The sequence below is a fragment of the Leuresthes tenuis genome, unplaced genomic scaffold, assembly GCF_036924035.1.
Source record: "Leuresthes tenuis unplaced genomic scaffold, fLeuTen1.0.hap1 SCAF_265, whole genome shotgun sequence".
Lineage (NCBI taxonomy): Eukaryota > Metazoa > Chordata > Actinopteri > Atheriniformes > Atherinopsidae > Leuresthes > Leuresthes tenuis.
The window spans coordinates 1-25,082 of NW_027325619.1; the positions used below are offsets into that span (position 1 = coordinate 1).

Sequence of the window (25,082 nt, forward strand, 5' to 3'; positions counted from 1 at the left end):
GTAAAAGAGCTTGCTGGGAGCCAATATCGCCGCAGAACCAAAATCTATCAGTCGAATGTGAAAGCATTTGTCGATTATGATGTTTTCATCTTTTATGTCCCTGTGAATTATGTTCTTGCTCCTCAAGTAGAACACAGCTGCCACAAGCTAGAAAGAGACATTACATAAATTTCAACAGGGAACAAATATATCTCTCTTCACACTGCAGACTCCATTCTCCTGTTACTTCTATAGTTTAGGGCCATTTCACATACCTGTCTGAAAATGTAGCTCGCCAGAGGCTCATCCAGCCTCGGCTGCATGTCTATGAATTCAAAAAGGTCCAAACAGTCTCCATGTTTCTCCATCACCATCTGGAAGTAACTCCCATTCTCAAACACCTCCACCACCTGAAGACGTGCAGACAGATTGGTGCAGATTACAGAGCGATACGAATAAAAGATTCTGACAGCTTGTGACTTAAATGCCCTGAAGAGACAAAGCCGTTACCTTGACAATATTATGGTGCTGCACTCGAGTTAGTATGGCAATCTCCTGGCTCACTCTTCCCAACATGGGGTCATCTACCCAGCAGTCACTCACTATCCTGGCCTTGCTAATGAATTTCACTATCACCTGTAGATTTTCAAGTTAACGAAGATGACATATCATCACAATCTTATCCTCCTTGAGAAAGAAAGAAACATTTTTTGACATGTTTAAGATGTGCTTCTGCATAAATAAGAATGTTTCTAACTTCTTGTCCATCACAGCGTCTTATGGCATTCCAGACGAAACCGAAGGCGCCTTTACCCACAGCTTTGAGTGGCTGGTACTCTTCTCTGAACTGGCCGTCACAGGCTCGAGAATGTTCGAGCTCCACCGTGGAGCGCAGCGCTTCCCCCTTGGCTGACCTCAGCGATCCTCTGAATGAAGGAATGCCAAATTAGATAAAAGTAGAACAATCACTCTGATGTATAGCAATTTGTTACAATGCGCCGTGCCCACTCAAAAAGATCTATGGTGTATCTGACCTCTCCCAGACTGACTCCCGATTGATCGTTAAATGATCGATCTGTGTGCAACAATGTCCCCTGCTGGCCAGACCTGCTGATCCACACACAGAACATGAAGCTTCCGTCAGGGGAGTTTAGTCATCCGGACATCACACTGCAATTCTAGAGAGAGATGAGTTGTGTTATTGTTATGTTTATGCTTTTTTTTTTGGTGGAAAAACAGACCAATATACAGATTTATTACCAACCTATTCTTGTGCCATCCCTGTGGTATCCATTCCCTTCAACTCGTCCCTCAAGTATCTGTAGAGTGTGTGACGATAGATTGTGTCCATTAATCTTCTGTTTCTTAGGTGTTGACGTGGCAGGCATGTCGGTCTGTGACTGAGTCCCAGAATTCATTTGTGGAGAGCACTCTTGGCCCTTTCCCTTGTGAATAGCAGAGAGAGCTGCCCACTGGTCTTGCTCGTGGTGTTCCTTCTCTGGGTCCTCACTCGCGCCGTTCTTGAGCCCCATAGCCGCGAACGCCGTCTCAGCAGATTCTGCAGACTCTGCTTCCTGGTCTGACCCTACCACACACGGGGAGGGTGTCCGCAGGAGCTCAGCTGTATCGCAAGATATCATAGAGTGTTGGCTGTCATTGTGATACTCTCCGCCACTGAGCAGCTCCTAAGCTACCACTCAGGTCTAGTTCGGCTAATGCCAGAGTAACCAGATCTCCATTGCTGTTGATGTCCAGGAAGCAGCTTGCCGAGTCCACTGTGTGCACTGAAGAAAGGTCTTCTGCCTGAACAGGATCAGAACCAACATTGCCAGCAAACTTCTCGCAGAAGCCAGAGGAAGATCTGGAAATTAAGGTTCAATAAACCAGTCACAATTAATTTTGTATTTACACACGCAGGTGTTTTTAGTGCTGCTGCAGAATGTTTACAGTTTTGTGACTATTCTAGATTTAGTACGTTAGTGGCTTTAAGGACTCCAGTGCAACCACATAGCAGAAAACCATCTCCCCTCACCTGCTCTCAAGTGAGATGACCTCGAAACTTGAGTCTTGGAGGACCGAGGCACACGAGTGACAGTCTTTTCCTACATCAGTGCAGATTCCACCTCCTGTTTCAACACCATGTCCATGCTGATCTGGAGTACCTACAAAAGAGGAAAAAACATCTCTGTGAAAAACATGGTCCAAGTCTGACCTGTGTCTGAGTTTAGGAACAGACAAACAAAAGCTAAGAAAACAACAATATAACCACATCCCACCTGGTATAATATTGAGAGTAGGTGCATTATTTTTCTGGACCACATCATTCAGCCACTCTGCTCTGTTATGCGCGATGCTTCAGTGGGAACCAAGTGGCAGAAGTCTTCACTTAGAGGTTCCACCCAGGTAAAGGTCTTGAGGAGCGCCTGTGTTGTATCCACACTGCTCAGCTGGCCATTTAAGGGAGCTACCTGGGGCTGCTTCCGCCATCAGTTCTGTAGTATCATTGGCCCTGAAGAAAGAATGGATGTTTGAATCCAGTTGATCATTTCATACTAAGAATACATATCGTAAGTCCAACTTGAAATGCAATGATGCAGTTACATAATACTAAGAAATGGCTCATCTTTTTGTGAGGACAAATACTCACAAAAAGATGCAAAGTTTTATACATGTTCTACGGTCATGGTATTAATAGACTTGTAAAATCCTCCTGCAGTTTGGAGAAATGGGTTGATCAGAGTTTGTGCAAGGAGCTGTAGATCTTCACTTTTAAATCAACTAAAAGATCAAGAATAAGATCATATGAAAGAGCATAATTAGCCAATAATGTACTGGAAGAGAAACCTAACCGTTACCGATGTATATGCAAGTTGGACTGTATTAACGCGATGGAACACCACAGAAAAGGATGCGCTTAATTACTTATGAACTTACTTGTGAAAATCAGAAGAACTCTGAAACTACAGCAAGGTTAACTTTTTCTCATATAAAAAAGGTCCAAGACGATCAAAAACACCGAATGATGACGGTGATCTCCTTCACTAAATGTTTAAAATCAAATAAATGTCATGAATCCCTGTAATGTAAAACTGCTTTAAAAAAAAAAAAACAACTGAATATGATGGGTCTTTATTTGCTGAACACGTGGCATGAGAGAGGACACATCAGACACTGTGACACTAATCTTAGAATCAAGATATACAGTCATTCAAGACTAGGGCTGTAGCGATACACTAATCTCACAATATGATACACGCATTCAGCCGACAAATTAATGAATGCCATTACCATATCACGTGTAATTAACTTACATAATTACACATGTGGAGGAGATTGCAGGAGGTGAGATGGTGGACAGAGCGCTGCCTTGTTTGTCCAGCCTGGTGGTGGTGGTTCCAGTGAAGATCCTGCCTCTTCCTGTTGAGCTCCTTCCCTGGACAGCCTGCTGCACCATTGCCATGTCTCCAGCGACCAGGGAGGAAGGTTCTAAAGTAAAGAGAAGGAGAAAAATAACAAAATAATAAACAGTGTGAATGAATGATACTGTAGGGTCAAAGTAAAACTATATAAAAAGATATTAACAGCACTGCCATGACAGGAAGCCATTTTGAAGTTCATATTTTGAAAAAAAAATACACTACATTGCTATAATTTTTCACTGATATATTCAGATGCTCACCAGATTTCCTTGATGTTTTGAATGAGACTGGACTTTTTTCCACCTCCAAATGAGAATCAGAGAGGAGGCCAGCCTTTCTGTCTGAGTCAGACATCCATTCGTAGAAACCAGGCATCAGGAAAGTGACACTCTGTGGATGACAAAGCAGCAGCGACAGAAATGAGAGCTGGCGTGATCCTCAGTCCAAGCAGCCTATATCAGCTGATCACGGCGGCTAACCTTTCCCAGCAGCTCGTCTTTGCTGTACCCAAACAGACTGAGGGCCAGATGGTTGTGGATGCTGAAAATTGAGCCATCGGGACGAAGGATAAGAAGGCCGCTCAGAGGAGCAAAAACCCAAACTGTTCCTGAGTACTCCGGTGGTGGGTTGGGGGAGAAAATGATGTCGTCCACTTTGAATTCTGTGAAGGCCCAGACACATATTTAGCATGCAGGTTTACAGAAAACACAGTAGCGCTTTCAAAATCCCTAAAAATGTTTAAACACTGAACAAATATGCAAATGTCAAGTAATTTCATGGACATTTTTCAACTGGCACACAGAACAGCTGGACCCATTAACATCTCACAACTCAATATTTGCGGGTTTCAGTCACACAGTCACAGCGCAGTGCGGTGGATTATGCACCAGTTTCTTCCAGAAGTTTGAATAAAGGTCCCAGTTTAGTCATGATTAAACTCTCAATTAAAAAAATTAAATCAAAACCCACCTGATGACTGCTCCTTACTATGAGGCTGCTCACATTGTGAAGTTTCAGTCTTCCACACACGTTGCTTGTGTTCCCCATTAGAGAGTTCCAGATCTTCTCTTGAGGTGCTACCATACTGCTCATTCTGGTGTTGAGGTTTTCCGCATAGTGCAGCACCCTGAAGTTTTACACAGAGTGGGACTGACGCACCTCCTCTGCTTTTCCCAGACACTCTCTGAACCCTCAGCATCTGAGAGAAGGAAGACATAAAAGCAAAGTCAGACACGGTGGCATAATGAAATTCCCGAGCTTAGAAAGTTGAGGGGTATAATTTATTTTCTGTCTGCTAAGAGGCCCTCAAGCAAAACAGGCACTGCAAAGCAGTCATGGTTAAGAATGGGACATTTTCTCTGCAAAGCGGAATAGTTTTAGTTGTAAAGCATGCTTACTTTGGGCAACGCGTGACTATAGAGAGGGATTTGCAAAGAGGGAATCAGCTCTTTAATCGACACTCCTTTTAAATCCTCAGGGTGGTGGTATCCATGAAGATATGCAAATGCCTGGTCACAGGTTAAGATACAGCCCTAGAAATAGTATCAAACGTGTACATTTATCATACATTTAATTTTTAGTGTAAAAGATCAAAATTTCAGTAAATATAAACAGGAGGATCCCACTCTCAAGATTGCTAGATAAGAGTATACTTACATCTTGTGAAAAGGACAAAAAAGCCGATACCCTCTCTACACTTTCCATCATGACAAGCCAATGCTCTTCGTTTTGTCTGTGGGTACACACCGAAACTGGCACCTCTCCAGATACTGTCACAACATCGACCTACATAAAAAAAAATATATATATTTTTTTGAATCAGTCCAATAAACATACAAAACACACTTGTAAAACCTGCACAAACAGATCGTTGCAGCAGAAGTGCAGGACATTAGAGATACTGATATGAAAATTAGCATGATGTGTGAAAAAAATAAAGTCTAAACATAGTATATTTCATACCACTTTTCCAGATAAAGCAACAACAGTTCCATCTGCAAGAGGAAAATCTTCCTCCAATGCTTCTTCCAGGACCTGACTGGTTTTCTTTAAGATAGAAGACAGCTTCTTTCCAATCAGTTCCTCAGTGGAGCACTCAAAGAGTTTCCCTGCCTGCTCATTTGCTGACAAAACCTGAAAAACAAACAAATGGTAAAAAAAAACAAAAACATTTACAGTTGATAGTTACTTTATCTGAGAACGTGTTTAACCAGTGCTACTAAGCAACCACAGCTCACAGTTAATACACACACAGTACCTCTTTGGTTTTACGAGAGACAGTTAGAATGACTTTGTTTGGGTTTAGAGTGGAAGGGTATCCAGACAGGCCAAGATCTCCTGAGGTAAGCAGACTGAAAAGGCTCTCCTCTGTTTCTGATGCGGTTGTCGGGTGTGGCAGAGAAACTGCAGAAACTTGGGAGCCAGGAGGTAAGCAAGAGAGTTGATAATTTCTTGCTGCCACGGAGGTGCAAACGTCCAAACCTGTAAACAAAAATAGGGGATTACTCACTCTCATTGTCAAAATGAACACAGCAACAACAGTTATTAGCCTAGTGCAATGTCTTCATATTGGTAGTTTTGACTGAAACATGTCCACAGTCATTAAAACAGTCAACATATTTAATTTAGAACACAACTAAATCAGCACAAAGAAAATTTGGTCACTTGTGTTTCCGGGAAAACTGGTTAACAAAACAGATTGTGATTTTTTTTTTAACGAGAGCTGTAAACACAATTACAATCAAAACAATTAGTCCAACCTGTTATGAAACCAGGATAATGACGACGCTGTAGGCTGGTCTTGTACGTCGGTCTCCGAGTACATGGGTACGACTTATTCAAGTCAAAATCATCTTCCAAGGGACCAGAGGAGAGGTCGGGTGCCACACAAATAGTCTGTCTTTTATCTCTCGTGCTCTGGGTGGCCACAAATCGAGCCTCAGTCGACAGCGACATTACGACTTATCACCTGGAAATTATACTTGATTGAATTACAGATGCGGATGAGTGGATTATAGAGACACTTGTTTGGAAATGGGTCAACGGAGAACATTTCTGATAATACAGATAATTATCATCTAGATCAAAGAAACACCTACCTCAAGTCGATGGCGGTCTGTATTTCTTAGAGGGTAGGATATATTACAGCCAGGCAGGGCAGTTTCAGTTGACGTTAGTTGACAAGGTAACAAGTTGAGGATGCCTCCCCTGCATTATCTGGCTAGCTTACCATATGCTAACTTCACTGCTAATGCTAATACAAACAAACCTGCTCGGTTCTGTCGGGCACTAAAGCAGCAACGTTTTCACCCTCTATTTGAAATTACTTTATCCTCACTACATTACCGTGGTCTTAGCTCGTCGTCGACATCCACACGTGTCAGTCTTAGTGAAAAAATACTTTATTATTATTATTTCTCTTCATCCCGTATTGTTATTTTGTAAACCGCGGGCTTCAGGCGCCAGCGACTGGGAAGTTGGGGATATTTTCATTCAGCCAATCAAACTTTAGGCTCCTGAACAGGGAGAGCTCATTGGATAACAAACCGATAACGACCGCCTTTGCTTCCATGGAAACGTTGTCACAGGAAGCCAAACAAAAAAAAAAAAATGGATAAAGAACATTAGATATTCGCGAGAAAATGTCTTCAGTGTTATTGTTAAACAGAAAGACACAGATTACACCCCAAAAACGAACAGTACTATGCAAGAGTGTTTCAAATTAGGTTGTTTTTTTCCTGTTGCAGCTCTCAATCCAGCAAAGCAAACCCTGACTATATGCTATATATGATTTAATCTGTATTTGAAAACAAACAAAAAAACCCCAACAACCCTAAAACGTGTCACATTAGAGCTATAAGCTTTTTATTTTTTAATGTACAAATCTGATTAACAACACCACGTACATATTTGAACGAACAGAACAGAACATAACAAAGATAAACCCATTACATAAAACTGCCATCTGGGAGAAGCTGGGTAAAAAGTCTGCATGTTCTAGGTACAGTTACTGCGTGGGTCCATATGTTGTTCATTTTTTTTAAGTCTCTATATTAATCACATGGCTTTATTTGTTATCCCCAAGCTTTGCAGGTTTTTTTTTATAAGTGAAAAAATAAATAATATATAGATATAGATATATAAGTCTACTGTCTTCTTACCCCTTATGTTGTATCTATTTTTATTTTACTTATATATGTATATATAAAACACATATATATATATATATATATATAACAGTGCATATATATATGAATATATATATTTCTGTTTATATATATATATTTAGAACAATCAGTACAGATAATCATATTTTTGTTAAACTTAGCTCTCTTGGTGTTAACTAAAACATTGTGAGTTTTATTATCATTTTATTATTTAATTCAGTACAGTCCAATTTATCAAACTTACAGACAATTTCCAGCTGTAATGGGATATATTATTCCAGGCCTCTGAGAGCAGGAACCAATTTTAACATCGCTAACTCTTTTTAACACAGTACAAGCTAAAAATTCTTCAGCATAAGGTACATTTTGATGCAGATCATCTTTTTTTTTTTTAAAGCTTTCTGCACTGTCATGAGGTCAGTGAGATGCTTGGAGGTAATAAGTTCTGCTAAAGTTTCCTAACCGTGCATTAACAGCCATATTCACACAAGTACTTTGAACATTGATGATATGTCTTCGTAATCATTTTCTTCAATGAATTTGTGGTTCAGCACCTTCTGGACAGTTTGTTGGAGTGAAAGAGGTTTTCACTCAGGAAATCGTCTTGGTGGATCTGCTAAATTTTGTTTAGTCCTGTGTGTGGTTGCTATAACCGTAGCATGCATGCTTTGTCATCAAGCAGCTCACTGTATGTTAATGAGTGGTAAGAGCCAAGCGTAACACATTGCACAGTCACACACATACACACAGTCAGACACACGCAAGCAATCCTGGGCGCACACTAAAGGTGCCATGGCTGTGGAAAGTGAGCTTTCATAAGCTTTTTGAGCATAGTTCACTTGGAGGGGTTCATTCCTAATGGTGGTAGTCCCTTTTACTGTGTGGACGGTTGCCCAGTATATGATCCACATCTGAGGCAATACCTGCTGTAACCTTGGGAATTACCTGAAAACAATGAAAGAGCACATCAAGATAGGTGGCAATACTGTGCAGCAAGACCAATGACTCAAATGCTTACATGACTTTGAGAAGGCTTTAAAATCTACCTGAATGGCTCCCAGGTTTTCTGTAAGTTGGCTTGGATTGGAGGACCCCAGGAGCACTGAGCTCACTCCCTCGTTTCTTAAGCACCAAGCTAAGGATCAGTGACAGTGGAATATTATTGTCTTTCATAGTTATTGTAAAGGCAGAAATATACTGATGTCTATAAATCATTCACGTTATGAGTTTAAATTCAGGAAATGTGAAATCAAGGCAAGGTCCAGTTTGTTAGATATCCTTTACCTATGGCTAGCTGTGGCAAAGTGCATCCAAGCTTCTCTGCAATATGAGTCAGTTCTTTTAGTTTGGCTTGTTGTTTTCTCCCATCCTCACTCAACACCTTCTCCCTCAACCACTGGTATGGCTACAAAAGCAGTACAAGAAAAAGCTTAAGAATTGTGGTTTAAAAACAGGCAAAAAAAAATTGAACATGATTATGTTACATGGCTACTCAAGCTACAACTCGTGGCAAAAAAACTTATGTAATCACCACTCTAGGAGAATGTGCACTCAGCTGTTTAAGCTTCATTATATCATCATCATCCAAAAACATTTACAAAGCCAGAATGTTCATGACTTTTAGTCATAACCACGATACATTTATTTCTTTAGACATTCCAACTTATTAAACATCCTGTGAATAAGGTGATTCAACAAATTTTGCCAGGGGGTGTATAAAGCTCCGGAGAGATGACCAAATTAAATTCAACTTCTACCTTTATGGCAGCCCTGGAGGATTCTGGGATGCCATTTTCGTACTTCCCGGTAATAATTCCGCAGGCCAAAGGAGACCAAGAGACCACACCCACGCCTGTTATAACACAATGACCACTGAGCAACGAAAAAAGAGAATCTGCGGCAGCTCTCTTTAAAAAAGCTTTAGGGCATCGGAAATTTACCACACACCTACCTATTTTGTGGTAGAGCTCTGGAAGCTGAGTTTCTACTTTCTCCCTCTGAAAGAAATGATACTCAGCCTGCTCACACACCGGTGGAATAAGATTAAACTGCCTGGCCACGGAATAAGCTTCCTAATGAAATGTGAAGAAGGAAAAACAAGAAAGGTGTAAAATGTCACGGAGATTAGGAACATGCACAAAATGTCTAATGACTGTTATCTTTTCCCAGTGGTGCATATGGAGCCGTCTTTCACTGTAGTAGCTCACTCAGTATTTAATTGGATTTCATACCAGCCTCTACAGTATAGAGAAAACTGGGCATATTCCACAGTGTTGACAGCCTAAGCCGTGACAGAACATTTGATTTATCATAAACCAAACTATTGCTGAACTCTATTTCACTGCATTGGTCATATATTTTTGTTTAGCTGACAGAAAACACAAAGCAACTCGTTGGATGATGTTTATTCAATGAGACTGGACAGAAATATCATTTTCAACTGTATCTGCTGTCTTGAACATTTCTTTGTTGTAAGATGTGTTTTATGGTATTTAAAAAGCACCCTATTTTTTTAACAGGGACAAACAAATGTCAACATGTATTGCCCAATTGGAATTTATCTTTGTGGGATGGGTCATGTCTTTTTTTAAACCACTTACCATAATCTCCATAGCAGACCAGCGTGAAGTTCCCCAGTACATAGACATCCCTTGGTTGATCACATGAGTCATTGCTCTCACTATCTCTGTAGAAACAAAATATTGAAGACCAAAATAAGTAAATTAACAATCACTGGACAGTAGGTGGCACCATTATTGCAAATTGGAAGACCACCTTCAAAACAAGACTTGTGTTGAAGTTGATTCGCAACCTTTTAATCTTAAAATGATATTTCAGGAGAATTTCAGATTCTGACTTTTTTTTTTCCTTCTCAATCAATATCAAAAGTTTAAAAAAGATTGAGCTGGCATTTTCAATGTTTGCCTCCTTTAGAATTCATGTATAGGCAGAAATGATTTGCCACACTACCTAATGTGGTCAAATGCTGCACGGGTGAAATGAAAAGCTCCATTCAGTCTTGGCAGCATGTTGCTAATCCAGCGCAATAAATCATTCCAAGTTTAAACTGACGCTGCAGAAGTCAGACACAGGTCCCGCGGCAGTTTACATATTCATGCCAGAGGATGCTGCGTGGATGTAATGCTTGATGGAGGAGAGGAGAGACAAAACTGTTTTTGTGCAGACTATCGTGAAGTTGTTCATTTCTTTTTCTTTTGGACCAAGGACATCTCTACTTATACAAGGAAATACATTTCTTATTTTGTCTAAGTGTCTCTAGTATGCTATATACAAACTCCCTAGTTGCTGAACAACAACAAAGTGGTATGTGTAACTTGCATACACCAATGAAACATCTGCTACATGAGCACAATGCAAATGCTGGAAAATGTGCAACAGAGGGAGTAACAGAGAGAGAAAAAAAAAATGTAATTCCTATTCATCAGTACCTCTCTCTTTGGACAAAAATGTAAGTCAGTGTGAGCATGTGTGTGTGTGTTGTGTGTGTGGGGGGGGGGTTGAAGCATGTGGGAAGGCAGCGGAATAACTGTGCACCTGCTCCAAAAGGGAGGGAGGGAGGGAGGAAAGGAGAAAAGACCGGATTTACAGAGATGTAAGGACAGAAGGCAAAAAAGTGAAGGAGGAAACTTAGAGGCAAACAGTTCACAGAGTTTGAGAATACATGAATAATCCACCTCAGTGCCAGGAGGGAAAGACGACAACTTGATTTACAGCAACATTCATGTCTTAACATAAAGCTACTTTTCAGCAGGCCACGGTGAGTCATCAGCTCCAACAACAGAAGGCACACTGTGCCTGGAGCTCAGGTGAGAGTTCCAGCAATCACTATCAGCACTGATCTCAAAAAAACCCAGTTGGAGGGTGAAGCTGTGTCCATATGCACATGTGTGTGAGTCAAATACTTTGTCATGCATTTGCACATATGAGCTTCATGTACAATTTAGATGTGAAGATTAGCATATATTATACAACGAGCAATCAATTCATGGCATTAAGGCTTGCGACAGGAGATCTAAAAAGTGGAAACTGGGTCCGAACAAAGGTATCAAAATCCACCTGCTTGCATCTCCAAAGCTGACTCATTTGCATGCATATAACAGAAATTCATTTGGATGTTAGCCAGCATCTGCTTGTCCTTGAGCCCTCTCACAGCAGCAACACACCTCTGAGTCTGGGAGATTTGTTCAACTTCAGCCGGCAGGTGTGACAGCCGACCTTCTGTACAGTCCAGAAGAAAGAATTTAACACACACCGATCTCCATATTCGTCTGTACAGATGTGAGAGATTTTTTCTTTTTTGATGAATGTGTCACGATCATGTTTGGCTGTGTTGTTGTTGCAGTTTCTGGGCTTTAGGTGGGGCTGAGCAGGTTTCTAGGAAGTCCGGGGCAGAGTCTGGATTGCTACTGCCTTCCCACCTTTTTCCTCGTTTGTCCTCATCAAGACACAGTCTTAAAGAGCTGCGGGAGCAACCAGCCTTCGCCAGACTGTCTCACTTCCCCAGTGGCAGTTAGGCTGACTCCTGTGTTCCATAGAGAGTTATATTGTAGTACTTGCCTTGCCTTCTTGTTTTTCTTCAGTACTTGTTTAGCTTCCGTCGTCGATTCTCCTCACTCTGGATTCCAATTCTAAGGACTTAGCATGGCTGTCAGATAACAGGAAACTTTGAAGGGCTGAAAAATGCCTCGCTTTGTGGTCAGGGAAAGAGGGAAGTTTAAATGTAGTGTGACAAGGAAATTAAAGAGGTGTGTGTGTGTGTGGTGGTTGTGGGGGGTTCTTGATGGGTCTTTTCCTCTTCTCTGCCTTTCTATCCTATTCTTTACCTATTTTTTATATATATATGATTCAATATTCATTTGATTGAATGAATTCAATTTGCTTCATATTACTCTGTGCAGTAAAATCGGATTTTGAATGATTGGATAGCGGCATCGTGTGGCACCTAAGACAATTTACTCTGTGAGCCATGGTGTACCTATTAATACAATGAATTAAATTGACATGACATAGATTCATCTCCTGGAGGCCCATTTTCATTATATTTGCTGTAATGAGTGTTTCATAAATTAAATGATTTGATGACATGTTAGCTTGGGGAAACTTTTACAGAGTGTTGCCTTGTAACCAACAGCTGCAACAGTACAGCACAGTAGAAGTGATAAGATTGGAGTAAGAGCCTTGCAAATAAGGAGGAGATTGTATATTTATGACACATTGGGTCAGTATACTTCCAAAGAATGTAAGTAAAAAAGACCAAAACATCTATTTAGAGAGGGATAGGAAGGAGGTAGAGGAGGATGCGGCTATAGGAGAAGGAAGCAGTGATGGTAACAAAAGCAGACTCTGCTGCCATGACATCACTTTTTTTTGTCCCCAAGGGGACACGAGTTGTCTCACGCATAGTCGGAGGTAGTTAAAGTCACAAAAACAAACATGAATGCATGCAGATGCACCTTTTAGTCAGTGCTACATTTTTTCTATGTCACTTGGAGATCTCAAATGCTCCCTTTTGCATTTTAATGATGTTGTTAAGCCAGTTTGACTTTCAGTCACTGATGTGGGCGTGTGAATCGATACCTCTGACATGTGAATAACAAGTTCTATGTGCTGCATATGCTCACGGAGAGGGAGTAACCAACAGTGCTGCTTGGATGCTTAGTGAGTGTCAACAAGCCACCACACTCAAATTAAAGATGTTTATCCTGTCCATGATTTAGAACAGCGATTTAGCAGCTTTGACGTGAACGATGAAGCAAACGTGAACAATCTACATCCGCTCTGCAACTGGCAATGATAATTACATGGTAACGTGCAAAATTTTGTAGTAAATATCACAAATTATCAGCAAAAAGTTTTTCTAACTGCTAAGACCCGGCTGCAACACAGGCCCAAATCATGATTATACCACCCTCTCACTTACAAGTTAAAGAGCTGCTTTAATTCAATTCTTTGATTTTTTTTTCAAACATTTCTTTGTGGATTATGGCCATTCAGTTTTTTTTTTTGTTGTTTTTTTTTTAACTTTAACAGCTCATATGACTTGTTTCTAGAAGGCTTTAAGCTTGTTAAGATGTTCTTTTGCAGAATCTGAAAAATCTTCCTGGGAGTGTTTTGAAGTCAAAGAACGATTTGATTTGTCCTTTTAATCCAATTAGCAGTTGTCTCTAAAATCTTTCATGGTAGTCTCAACCTGATCTCCAACAGTCCTCTTAACTACTGATTCATGATTACTTTAAAAACTGTGGAAAACGGCCAACTGTTAACACTTTGCTACTTTTCAAAGCTTTCTCCTGCTTTTTTTCTTCTTCAGAGGAATAGTCTCCCGCTTAAACGAGCCCATTGCTCTTGATTAGCGGACAAGGCTTGAACAGTCATACTATAAAGTTTTTGAAATTTGCATCAGCTGGCCTTTTTTTTCAAGCAATAATTGAGAACAAATCCTTGTCATCACATAAGCTGAAGTCTGAGACCTTGGTAAAAATGTCAAGAGTTAAATCTCTAGGAATATCCAAATGTTTCCTCATTTTATGGTGGTCCTTTCCTTTTTTTTACCACTGAACTGTGTAAAACAAAAATAATACACACATACTGCTTTGTCTACATAGAAAAACAATTCAGAACTGTCAATTTTCCAATACATTTTTTCATCTGGTATCCCTCCTGTCATCCTGTTTGACGCTATATCAATTATTTTGTCAATCAGATGAGACTTTGTGACATCAGCTGTCAATGGCTAAGATTTGATGGAGAAGTCTGTGGGGCTTTACCTGCCAATCACCAGTATCATTAGTGACAGCAAGGCCCGTGGAACCTTAAATATGACAGATTGGCCTCCCACATTCAGCTGTCTCACAGAGGAGGAAGAAAGGGGGGCAAAGGAGGAGAGATTGAAAGATATTTTTAATATCAGTCAAAACCTGTGGATGGGAGTTTGTGTGAAAAGCCAGGAAAGGAACCCAAGTATCTGTGATTGCCACATCAAGGGAGAAGTAATTGAGGAAGACTATAGAAAAAAATAAATAGAAACATGAGGTAGATGTGTGGGAAAGGCTGCACCAGAGCACTGAAGGAATCATCCGCACAGTAGGGCTCGTATCTAGTGAGACCAGCCCAAAAATACACCAGCCTCTCCTGAGGGGGGGCAGATAATCCTGCTTCTGAAGAGCAGGGTTGGCTGGGAGCTGGTGCAGCTCAGAGACCCTGTGAAAGCTAGTGATCCCACAGAGACAGAAGAGAAATAGAGGGAGACTGGCAGACTGAAATAGAGGACAAGAGATGAGGTAAGATTGTCTGATTGCCTGTGTGTGTGTTAAAGGAACACACTCCTATCTGACCTCAAAGCCACAGGTCCGGCAACAGCAGTGTTACCATCAGTATTTTTCACCTTCTCATATTACAGAACAACATGTGTTGTCACTGTCCCAACCCTCCACTTGTCCCATGGGATCACTCACCCTCCATGGGAGTATTGCTGTCTGTCCGGTTGGCAAACACCACATCCACATACTCGAGCTGCATCCTCTGGAGGGAGCCTTTTAAACCTGAAGCGAGAGAAGAGATGGAATGTTTTTTTTTAAAGACTTGACTGTAAAAGCTGAAGTAAGAAATTTGAATTTTGTGTGCTGGAGTAGAAGTACACATGGGATTGTCCACTGTATAAGGCCCAGATCTGCATAGAATTGACCTTCACCTAGTGCTTTCTAACTCTTTATCCAGCTCAATCAAATAGATAAGCCATATGAACAACTTTATACAAAAACTAGATTTACAGATAAATCTAGAGTTAAAAACTAGAGTTTACAGCACACCTATGGTTATCTCTACTACACATGAACAAAGTGCAAGTAGAGGTATTCAAAAGTTGTAGTTAGGTAAAAGGAGCATGGGTTGAACATGTTCATAAACGTGGCGAAGTGAGATTTGACCATATGTGGCTCAAGGCCTTCCCGCTGTACATGACCAGGAACACATTTTGATCCAGTTTGCTTTGCATGCAAATCTGAGTTGTAATGTTCAGTCTGGTAAATTTCGTAGATTACAAGTTCTTAATTGCTGAACAAAGCAATCATTTATCACTTTAAATATTGATGTCAGTGATGTGGCAAAGAAAAGTCATGTAAAATAAAAATGAAAACAGAATACCTTGACTTACAAATCACTTAAAGCTGATATTTATGATGAAATTGCACACAGACATTTTATGTAATGTTAAGACTGAGAAATGTTGCCTGGTGTCAGGAACATGAGCAAAATCCTGCCATCTAAAAAACACAAACCTAAAATATTTCATAGCAGTTCAGCAAGCGATACATTGTAGATTATTTTTTTTTCAACAGGCCACTAGTGCATCAGGCTGCCTAGCGTATCCTGCTGCTGACCACAATTATATTTTTGAGGTCTGAGTTGATTTAGATGGCAAAAATTCACCCTTTTTTTCCCCCCTGATCTCAGTAGGTGTTAGCTAGGCTTACTTGAGAAAATTCCCTCCTTCTTCTCCTAACAATCGACATTAATCGACAATAAAAGACAAACTATGGACTGAAAACGATAGAACTGCTTTTATTAATGGTCGTTTCATTAAAAATTGAAGCTACCACCGCAGACACCTAGTTGCATCTTTTACACAGCAATCAAAGTGATGATTTTTTTTCAGTATTTCTTTTTTTTTTTGAGTATTCAAGACAGCTTTCAGGATAATCACCTTCAAGCTGAGCTCACATTCTGATAAGAAGATTTACTGTACGAGAGGGATACTTGCCTCACACCTGTAAAATCCTCTATCCTGGTTACATAAATACATTTTGTTTGCAAGTTGGTTGGGAAAACCAAACTATTCAATGACAGGAGTAGACAAGGGATCAGAAAAAAGGTCACGTTCACTGCATTGAAGCAGCTCAGCACCACCATTCAAAACACGGACACAGAAGACCAGATGAGAAATGAAAAGCGCACACGAGAGGCTGTCACAAAAGAGGACAGAACAGCAACAGAAAAGTGGAAACGCATGAGTGTGTATGTGGCAGATTAGTGCCAGAGGATTCTTCATCACCCACTAATCTCAGCTGAGAGTTATACGTTCCCTACTACTGTTAGAAAACCACTTCTGTCATTTGTACCCCCCACAATTCCAGAAACACCCTCTACATGGATCCTAGTCTGAGCCTCCACTGTCACCACTGCCATCAGGATTAGCTGGAGTTACAGGCTGAGAAGTTAGTCTATTTTTGGAACAGGGAAAAGATGCCGAACAACAAATCAACTCTACTGGATTCTGAATAATGCATTTGAATATAAGTTTGATGAAAATGTCCTTCAAATCTCAAATTGCCATGAAATTTAGGAAAATGTTGAACACACAATTGGATTTTTAGAGAGACTTGAGGTGACATGTTCTTGCACAGTCACCTCAGTGTTAATCTAAGCTCAGCTCATGGATCATTAAGTTAGGACACCATATTATACCCAGTAAAATATACTGTGTCAATTAAATGAGTCAGTGACAGGCAGTTGACATGGAAAATGGTGTCAGCAGATGTTTCACTCAGCAAGCGCATAAGCCTGTGATGACATGTGCCACACCAATTGTGACAGCAATGCTGCAGCTTCTGCCAGAAATGATATCAACTAAACTGGGTTTAGCTAATTGATTGCGCACTGCAGACATTTTCACTGTCCCTGTCCTTCTCTAGTAGACTTTTTGAGGTGATTTTCCCATCCTTTGTTTGCAGGGGAAAGTTGCAGAGGCTGCCGTGAATGCTAATAATGTGGAAGAGAGCTGAGTCACTGCTGGAGGTGCATTGCGCTGTGGAGTGGCGAGTTGTTTGAGGAATAAGGGGTGAGAAAGTCTTGTTGCTACAAGCTTGACTAAGGCCAGATTTCTACTTAAGATCGGCTAGCAGGGGAGATAAGAACAGATAATACAACTGATGCTAGTACTGTAAGATGAAGGCATTTATTAAATAGAGGCTTATAAAGGTATTACAAGCGAACAGACAAAACATCTGCAAACGTCTGATTTACTACTGCACCAACATCAAAGAGGTGAAAATAGTTGCAGACAGGAACAAAGAGGGAGGAAAACAGATAAAAGAAGGAGATTACGGAGCAGCGGCAGAGCTCAGAGTGCAAAGAACCTGACTTGTTACCTTCAATTATGTGTTTTCTGTTGAGGCCTCTTTCTGTCTCTGCTCTGCAACAGGTTGGAAATAATTGCATGTCAGGCATGTCAAGGACATTAATATTGGAAAACACACACATACATGCATATGAACATAACTTTCCATAACTAAAGCAGACCATTAAATACAATAGACAAGGTCCTACAGGGAAAATACTTGCTAATCACAAAAGTGCACCCATTCGATTCTGCCTATTGAGCCTAGAGCTATCGAACAAACCATACAGTGCAACTGTGCAGTGGGCAAATTCAGTGCGTATTATAACTGATAGTGCTGATCACAAGTGATATGTGAAGTGGTCTCAGAGTTAGCTTGGCTTTGGTGAAATTGTTTTGCACACCCATGGAACAGATCACCACTGTATTTCACATGAAAAAAGTTTGTCAGTCATTTTAATATTATCATAGTGAGGTGCATATAGATATATACAGGACCGACTACCTCAGACCAGTTGTTGCCAGGCCAAAGGCAGAACTAGAACAAAACGTATGCACATTTTAATTACAGAGATATATTATTTTGTTCATTACTTACATTTGTAATTTTGTACTTCTATTTCACAAAGGTTCCAAGAGAAATATCATTTTAATGTCATTGGGTCTTTTTTTCTAGAAGTACTCATTCAGAGAGAACTACCTGGTCATAAAAATGCGTTTGTGTGTAATTTTAAATTTTTATTTTATTTTGGCAGTAAAAACAATGGAGCATCTCTGCCTTTCCCTGTGTGAAAGTGAAAATATGATACATATAATAACTCCTTTAGTAGTAGACTTTGGGCACTGCAGATTTGCAGACTTGGACATGTTCAGAAAAGCTGAGGGAAACATTAACAGAAAGGAGGAGGAAAAGTTAGAACAACATCAGAGAGCATATGTTGCCTTGTAGAACGTGCCCTCAAGTTTTTGGCTATGTGACAAGTCCAATATCCACTCTCCTTTTAGCTTTGTCTTGGTCTCCACAAATTTGTGTGGGAGATATCTAGCTTTGTAGCTGTGAAATGTTATCTCTAAGCTTTCTTGACACGTAGCTCTAAGCCTGTTGAGTAACTCAGAACTGTTTTGTTGAAGCTGATGGTTTGTCTGAAAACTACTCATGTCAGTCGCCACAGTTGTGTTTATTCAGTCACCTCAAGGTTTTTTCAACTTCCACTTTGCTCATTTCTTTTCACTCTATTTCACTATCTTTCTTTTTCCTCAGTTGCCTGCTCTTTGTCATACGTTTCTCCTTTTCCTGATTTCACATTTCTCTCCATCTTTCTCTTTGTTTTGTGGTGCTCCAGCATGCTCGGGATAACATTAATTTATTAGAAACGTAAAACATGCTGTCCCTCCTCCATATTATCATATCTTCTTACTCTTTGTGCAAACAATAAAGGAGGTGCAGTGAATGTGCAACTATCAGATGTGCAAATGTATACTGCATGCGTGATGACTACCCCTCCATCTCACAGCCTTCATATTTGAGGGTTAAGTTCTGAGGGTTGAGGGTTGTCCTCCAAATCCATCTGAGGTGGAAAGAGATTTGAAATACCTTGATGGTATTCTGAGAGGGTGAGCTTAAATTAAATTCACACAATCTCTCCTGGGTTTTAGTCTACTGAGCTATATCAGATTGAAAGAAAACCAAAGGCAGTATGTGGATGTACTGGTGGATGCACTACTTCCCTCAGTGAAAGCCTGAAGACTAAGAAGAAGAGGGAATGTGACTAATGCAGACTGAACTCAGGGGGCTTCTGCATGAGAGTAGTAGCAGATATGACATTTGTCTAGAAGCCTGAGGAGGGGAAAGACAGTTACGAAAAGGGTGACCACAAATATGCTGTCATTTTTGAGTGTGTCCTCTCCGTCTGTGTGCCTGTGGTTTTCCCAGAATTTCTAATCTTATGTCCCACTCCCTACAGCTGGCAGCTAAAGCTTTGTCTCGTGCCAGTTGTTGGCCAAATAGACTGAACATTTGAGTCAGAAAATCCACATGCTGGACACACTTACTTTCCTCCCCAGTAGAGCTTTGTGGTGATCACTAGGCTGGATCTCCTGAAGGAGTGCAGACAGACACATCAAACAGACAAAACCACATTTGCACATTAGCGTGACAATGCCTGCATTTGGGCTTACGACTGTGTGTACACAAGACAATTAAGGCAATCAAATTTGTGCACTGTATAAAGTCCCTCAGTAACTTTACATGTTTCAGTGAGAAGTGTCAGACAGGCTGTGCTCCTTTGGCAAACATGAGCCTATCAACTATGATGGCTTACAGAGGGAGTCTTGTCTCTGAACTCTAACAAGATCTAGCTCCCTCATAATCAAATCCTCCATGCTTGAACGATCAATAATTTAAACGGATTCAGAGTTGGGGTAGAGGGAGGCTGAGAATCGTCCTGAGATGCTGAGAAATGCTTGTCTGTGCAGTATGGGAGTGCATGCATTCTAGGTAGTGCAAGAATAAGATAAAACCGAAGTTTTCTGTGAAGGAGTGACAGGTTGCGCTAACATTCAGATCTTTCCACATAGTGAATAGAGTGAATCAGTGCTTAATCTCCATCTAAGATACAGTAGGTAAGATGAATATTCCTGCACCTTCACTTATTTACTGTGATCATGCAGAATGTTTGAAAGCAGAAACATAAAAACATACCGAGCATAAGAGCCTTGTAGAAAAGATATGGAGAAAATTAACGGGCTGCTTTTCATGATAACGTAAATTTGATAAAATGATAGCATAAATTTAGCATAAATCTGGAGCCACAAGACAATTTAATGAAAATCACAAAAATGTTTTGGAACATTTAATTAATTTTCCCCATTAAGATTCAATTTATTATCATGCATATATGCACACACTCGAAATTTGTCCTCCGCTTTTAACCCATCCAGGTCGGCACCTGTTGACACACATGCACATGGACAGGGTCACACACTCATAGAGACAGATGCCATACACTGGAGCAGTGGGCAGCTATTCACAGAGCCTGGGGAGCACGGGGGTACTGTGCCTTGCTCAAGGGCACCTCAGCTGTGACAAGGAGGTGGACTGACACCCCTCCAGCTGTAAGTATCACCAATCATTTTTTTGATTGGTGAGAATTGAACCGCCAACCTTGCGGTTATTGGACAACTCACTCTAAGCACTGAGCACACCGCTAATGACCATGTTACCAGTGTGTATCTATAGATGGTAATGCTATTGAATCATCTGTGTATTCAACTATAAGATGGATTGGAACAAATTAATTTTCACAAGACTATGAGAATTGGCTTCAGTCACTTGGGGATTTATTTATTTTTCTTGAACACCCTTAGCATGAGCCTTTTTATCTAAAATTAATACTGTGTGAATTGTTAGTCTCAGGGGCTTTTCCCTTCAATGTTGTTACTGAAGAATGTCTGAATGCTTTGATATGACATTCTTGTTAGTAGGATGGTTGCATCAATACTAAAATCATGCTTTCTGACCATGAACCTTCTGCTAGCGTTGAGCTTCAAGTATATCAGTGCCTAAATGACTAAAATACTCTGGATGATTTTATAACTTTTCTCTTTTTATCATCTATTTATCTATCTATTTAACTTTTTTCTCATGAAATACCTGATAGTTTTACCTCTAGCTCCACATTCTGTAAAATTAAAACCAAAAAAACCAAAAAGCTTCTTCAAATGAAACCAAACACAGTCCTTTGCCATGTCCAGCTGTGCAATGACAGCTTACATAACTGCGTTTAAATCCCCTGTATAATATTGTGTATGCTCCATTTAATCTCCCAAAATTACATACCATTCTCATTACCAGGGCATTAACAACTGAATAGATCTGTAAAATACACATAAGGTGTCCTTACCAGAGCAGTACTTTACACCTGGGCCATACACTGTCTGTTGTGCAATCCACAAAGTCTGAATTAGCAGACAGGAGAGGATGTGGTGGTTGCAGGATGTTAAAATCTGGGTTTTACCAGTGTGTCACAAGCATTGTTTCATTTTGTTTTGCCATGAATATGGCAGCTCCTGTTTCTCATTCACTGATTGGTTAAGTTTATGCAATAAAAATCATTAGGGTTGAAAACAAAATCTACTTGGTTAGGTACAGGAAAAGATCCCGATCTGGTTTAGGAAATATTGTAAGCCTTTCTTTCATAATGTTAACCCTGCACAGAGAAAAAAAAAGAAGAACAAATGCTAAATCATACCCACTGTCCTGCATGCCTGACTCTGAGAGGTTTGCAGTGGATCCTTTGCGTCCTGTGGACTGCAGATGTATTGGTATATATGTGTTCAGCCCCATCCTGTGGATGCTCGAAAGGATTTCAGTGTGGGATTTTGAAGGCTAGCTTAATGCTTGAGCTCAATGTTGGGTTTTCTGAGCAGTGCCTTTGCAGTTTTTATGATGACGTTCACATTCTCTTGCTGGTGGAGGCTGCTTTCTTGGAAATGTGTCAGTGTGTGTGCAGAGGTGGGTGGTTGTAGAAGTTATATCCTCATGAATGCACCTTTCCCCAACAGAAATAATAATTTTAACAATGATCAGTGTTGTTCATTTCACCTGTCAGTGAGTTCAATGAGTGTGGCTGATCTGTGTACACAGCAAATAAATCAGCTTCATTTTTATTGCAAGGCTTGGGCTTGATGTTTTGATTTAAAATGCACATTAACCACTGTAACAAGAGTCTTTTTTCCCAGTCTGACTGACTCCACACACAAAATGTGGTCCATAAGGAGAAGGATTTTTTTTTTTTTCAACCTCCATCTTTACAACAAATGGAAACACCAGGATTTTATCAACCAACACCAGTGTTGTCACTAACGCTCTTGTGACAGAATGGGAACGAATCCTTGCTGCCAGGCTTCTGAATCTTGTAGAAAAACCATCAGAGGAGTGGCTGCTGTCATAGTAGCAAATGATATCTCATGGATTTGGAATTCATGATGTAAAATATGAGCATAATATGTATACAAATTTAGAGACATCACATGTACAATCTAAAACAAACATTATATGGAATCTGTTTGTTTTGTTTAGTCCACACTTTACCTCCAGCACTTTTTCTTGATGATGTTTCCGAGGATTATCTCTGCTCTGCAAAGAAAATAAATAAATGATGAATGGAAAATAGAAGAACACACGTGAGATTAGACTGCTATTATTCTAACAGCGTGTGAGCATGAGCATTATCTGCCACACAGCTACAGCATAAATGCCTGATTAAAAAAACCAGAGGGGGTACAAGATACATGAGAAATGCATCTTACATTGTATGCCTGCATTTCACCAGCAGCTTTGAAATGAATATTCATCCGATTACAGCTGTAATATGTCCTGCATTATTTACTTAAACGATGTCCAGGCAGGAGGTTAGATTGAGCTGCGAGCATAAACAAGAGGGTCTAATGATGAATAAAATTATGTATATTACTTCAGAGACATAGGTACTTCTCAGTTTGCATGTTGCTAATGTCTGATGTCCTATAGGGGAGAGAGCTGACAAGGCCAGAACAGTGCTACGTTGGCGAAAACAAATGGGAGACATCACTCACTTCCCTCCGGAGTAGACCTCGGCCGTGTCGAACAGGTTGACCCCGCTCTCGTATGCGATAGTCATCAGCTGCTCTGCCACCTGACAGGCGGGAGGGTGAAAAGTATTCCCCCATGATCCTCAGTGTGTTGTAATAAGCGTGAATAAAAGATTACCTGAACTACATTTCAAAAAGCAAAGAAATTCCCAGAAGAACCTGAAGGAGGGAAAATATGTTTGCTGCACCAGGAACATTGCACTAGCTGCTTGTTGATTTAAGCTGTTTACTGGAAACTGCAACTCAGACTTTGTGACCCAGTTATTTTGTCTGCACTTTTTAAAGAAAGGGAGATAGCATGACAATGACAGGCCAGTTGTGACATGGTTAAATCCTCCTTCTGTACTCTGCTTTTGGGAATCTGTTTGTGTCTCTGGGTTACTTTGTCCCAGTGGTTATCAGCCATTTATAAGTCCCATTCAGCATTTTTTTCCCCTTCAAGGCTGGGTCATTTAACTGGAAAAGGTCTTCTGTGAAATAACTAGTGACGGTGAGGAATGAGACCTGACCACTTGGCCTTGGTTAAGCCACCAGGGACTTAACAGCCCGCGGTGAAATTGAAAAATTGACAATTGAATGGATATCATGGTCGACTAAAACCCCCACCGCTGTAGATCCAGTTACATTAAATTGCTGCTCTAGAGCTGTGACAGCAGAACAATGAAATTGACATAAAGTCTTACCTCATCAGAGATCTGACCTCCAAATGTTACCCATGTTCCTGTTAAAGAAAATGTCAAAAGTCAAAGTTTTGGCACAGGCAACCAACACTCAAAACCTTTTGCATGTAAATTAAATATTTTCAATGTGCATTTATTCATAATTTGACATTTTTGGCAAGGACACATGACAAAATGCCTCCTGAGGTATAATTACTAATGCCAAATGAATGTTGACAGATTGACAGAGAAAAGGCTCAGTGCCCTATGACTTTCCTGTGTTTTTGTCTTTAAACAACAAGTGACTGCATTTAATTTTGTTTACATAAATGTGACACATTCTCATTGTGTAGCCGTGTGCCTCGGGCATGTTGAGATTTCCTGTGTAGGAGAACATGAAAGTTTGGGTTGGCTGTTATTACATGGAGACTTTATTATGTTTTTCTTTTCCAAAGGAGTAAGTGCATGTTGAGAGACACATTGATATGTGTATTTCTTTTTTAATCTTGAATCAAATATAATGATTTGCAATGAAGATCAAGGGCAATTTCTTTGAATATTCTTAATTAGCTTTTCATTCAGAATTTGTTTGGTCTGCCTCTTTGGAGGACTCACTTCTCAAAGATGACAGAGAAGAAGAGGAGTGTTCCATATCCACGTGGATCTAAAAGCTTGTCAGGAGCTTTAAGAACTGTTTGATTGCTGTGTTAGTAGATGAAAGCTTTGCAAGTGATTACTAAGAAAGGCTATGGATTAAATAAATATGAACGAAAATGTTATATGAAGAAACATTTTATGTAGTTGTACCATAAGATGCTTTCCATGTGTTACAATACATGTGGGGCTGTACAGGGGCTGTAATTAACACATGCTGTTATGAACAGAGGAAATTAGAAGCTAGCTAGCAAAGGAGAAGTCGATACAGACTAGGTGGAGAAGGAGAGGGCTGTGTGAGGAGCGGTAGTGCTCAATGAGCTGTGGGAGGCAGCGAGACGCTTGCAGAGTTAACCGCAGAAGCCACCTGCTCCAGCATCACAGGGTTAGAGAGGGCTGGGACCAGACTAACCTCTATGCTGGGCTGAAAGCCATCTGG

At 40.3% G+C, this 25,082-nt stretch overlaps 1 protein-coding gene and 1 pseudogene across 1 annotated transcript; both read right to left on the reverse strand.

The window, feature by feature from the left end:
- Nucleotides 1–3: 3 nt before the first annotated feature.
- Nucleotides 4–6,362, reverse strand: LOC140288243 (PAS domain-containing serine/threonine-protein kinase-like; annotated as a pseudogene).
- Nucleotides 6,363–7,281: 919 nt separating this feature from the next.
- LOC140288242 (voltage-gated potassium channel subunit beta-1-like) lies at nucleotides 7,282–24,046 on the reverse strand. The gene is made up of 12 exons (XM_072379171.1): nucleotides 24,014–24,046; nucleotides 23,295–23,374; nucleotides 22,792–22,836; nucleotides 19,752–19,796; nucleotides 17,731–17,774; nucleotides 15,040–15,126; nucleotides 10,165–10,250; nucleotides 9,516–9,636; nucleotides 9,322–9,416; nucleotides 8,849–8,969; nucleotides 8,611–8,699; nucleotides 7,282–8,509 (listed from the first exon to the last, which is right to left on the reverse strand). The coding sequence occupies exons 2-12, from the start codon at nucleotides 23,357–23,359 to the stop codon at nucleotides 8,420–8,422; spliced, it is 888 nt and encodes a 295-aa protein (XP_072235272.1). The 5' UTR covers nucleotides 23,360–23,374; nucleotides 24,014–24,046; the 3' UTR covers nucleotides 7,282–8,419.
- Between the last annotated feature and the right edge of the window lie 1,036 nt (nucleotides 24,047–25,082).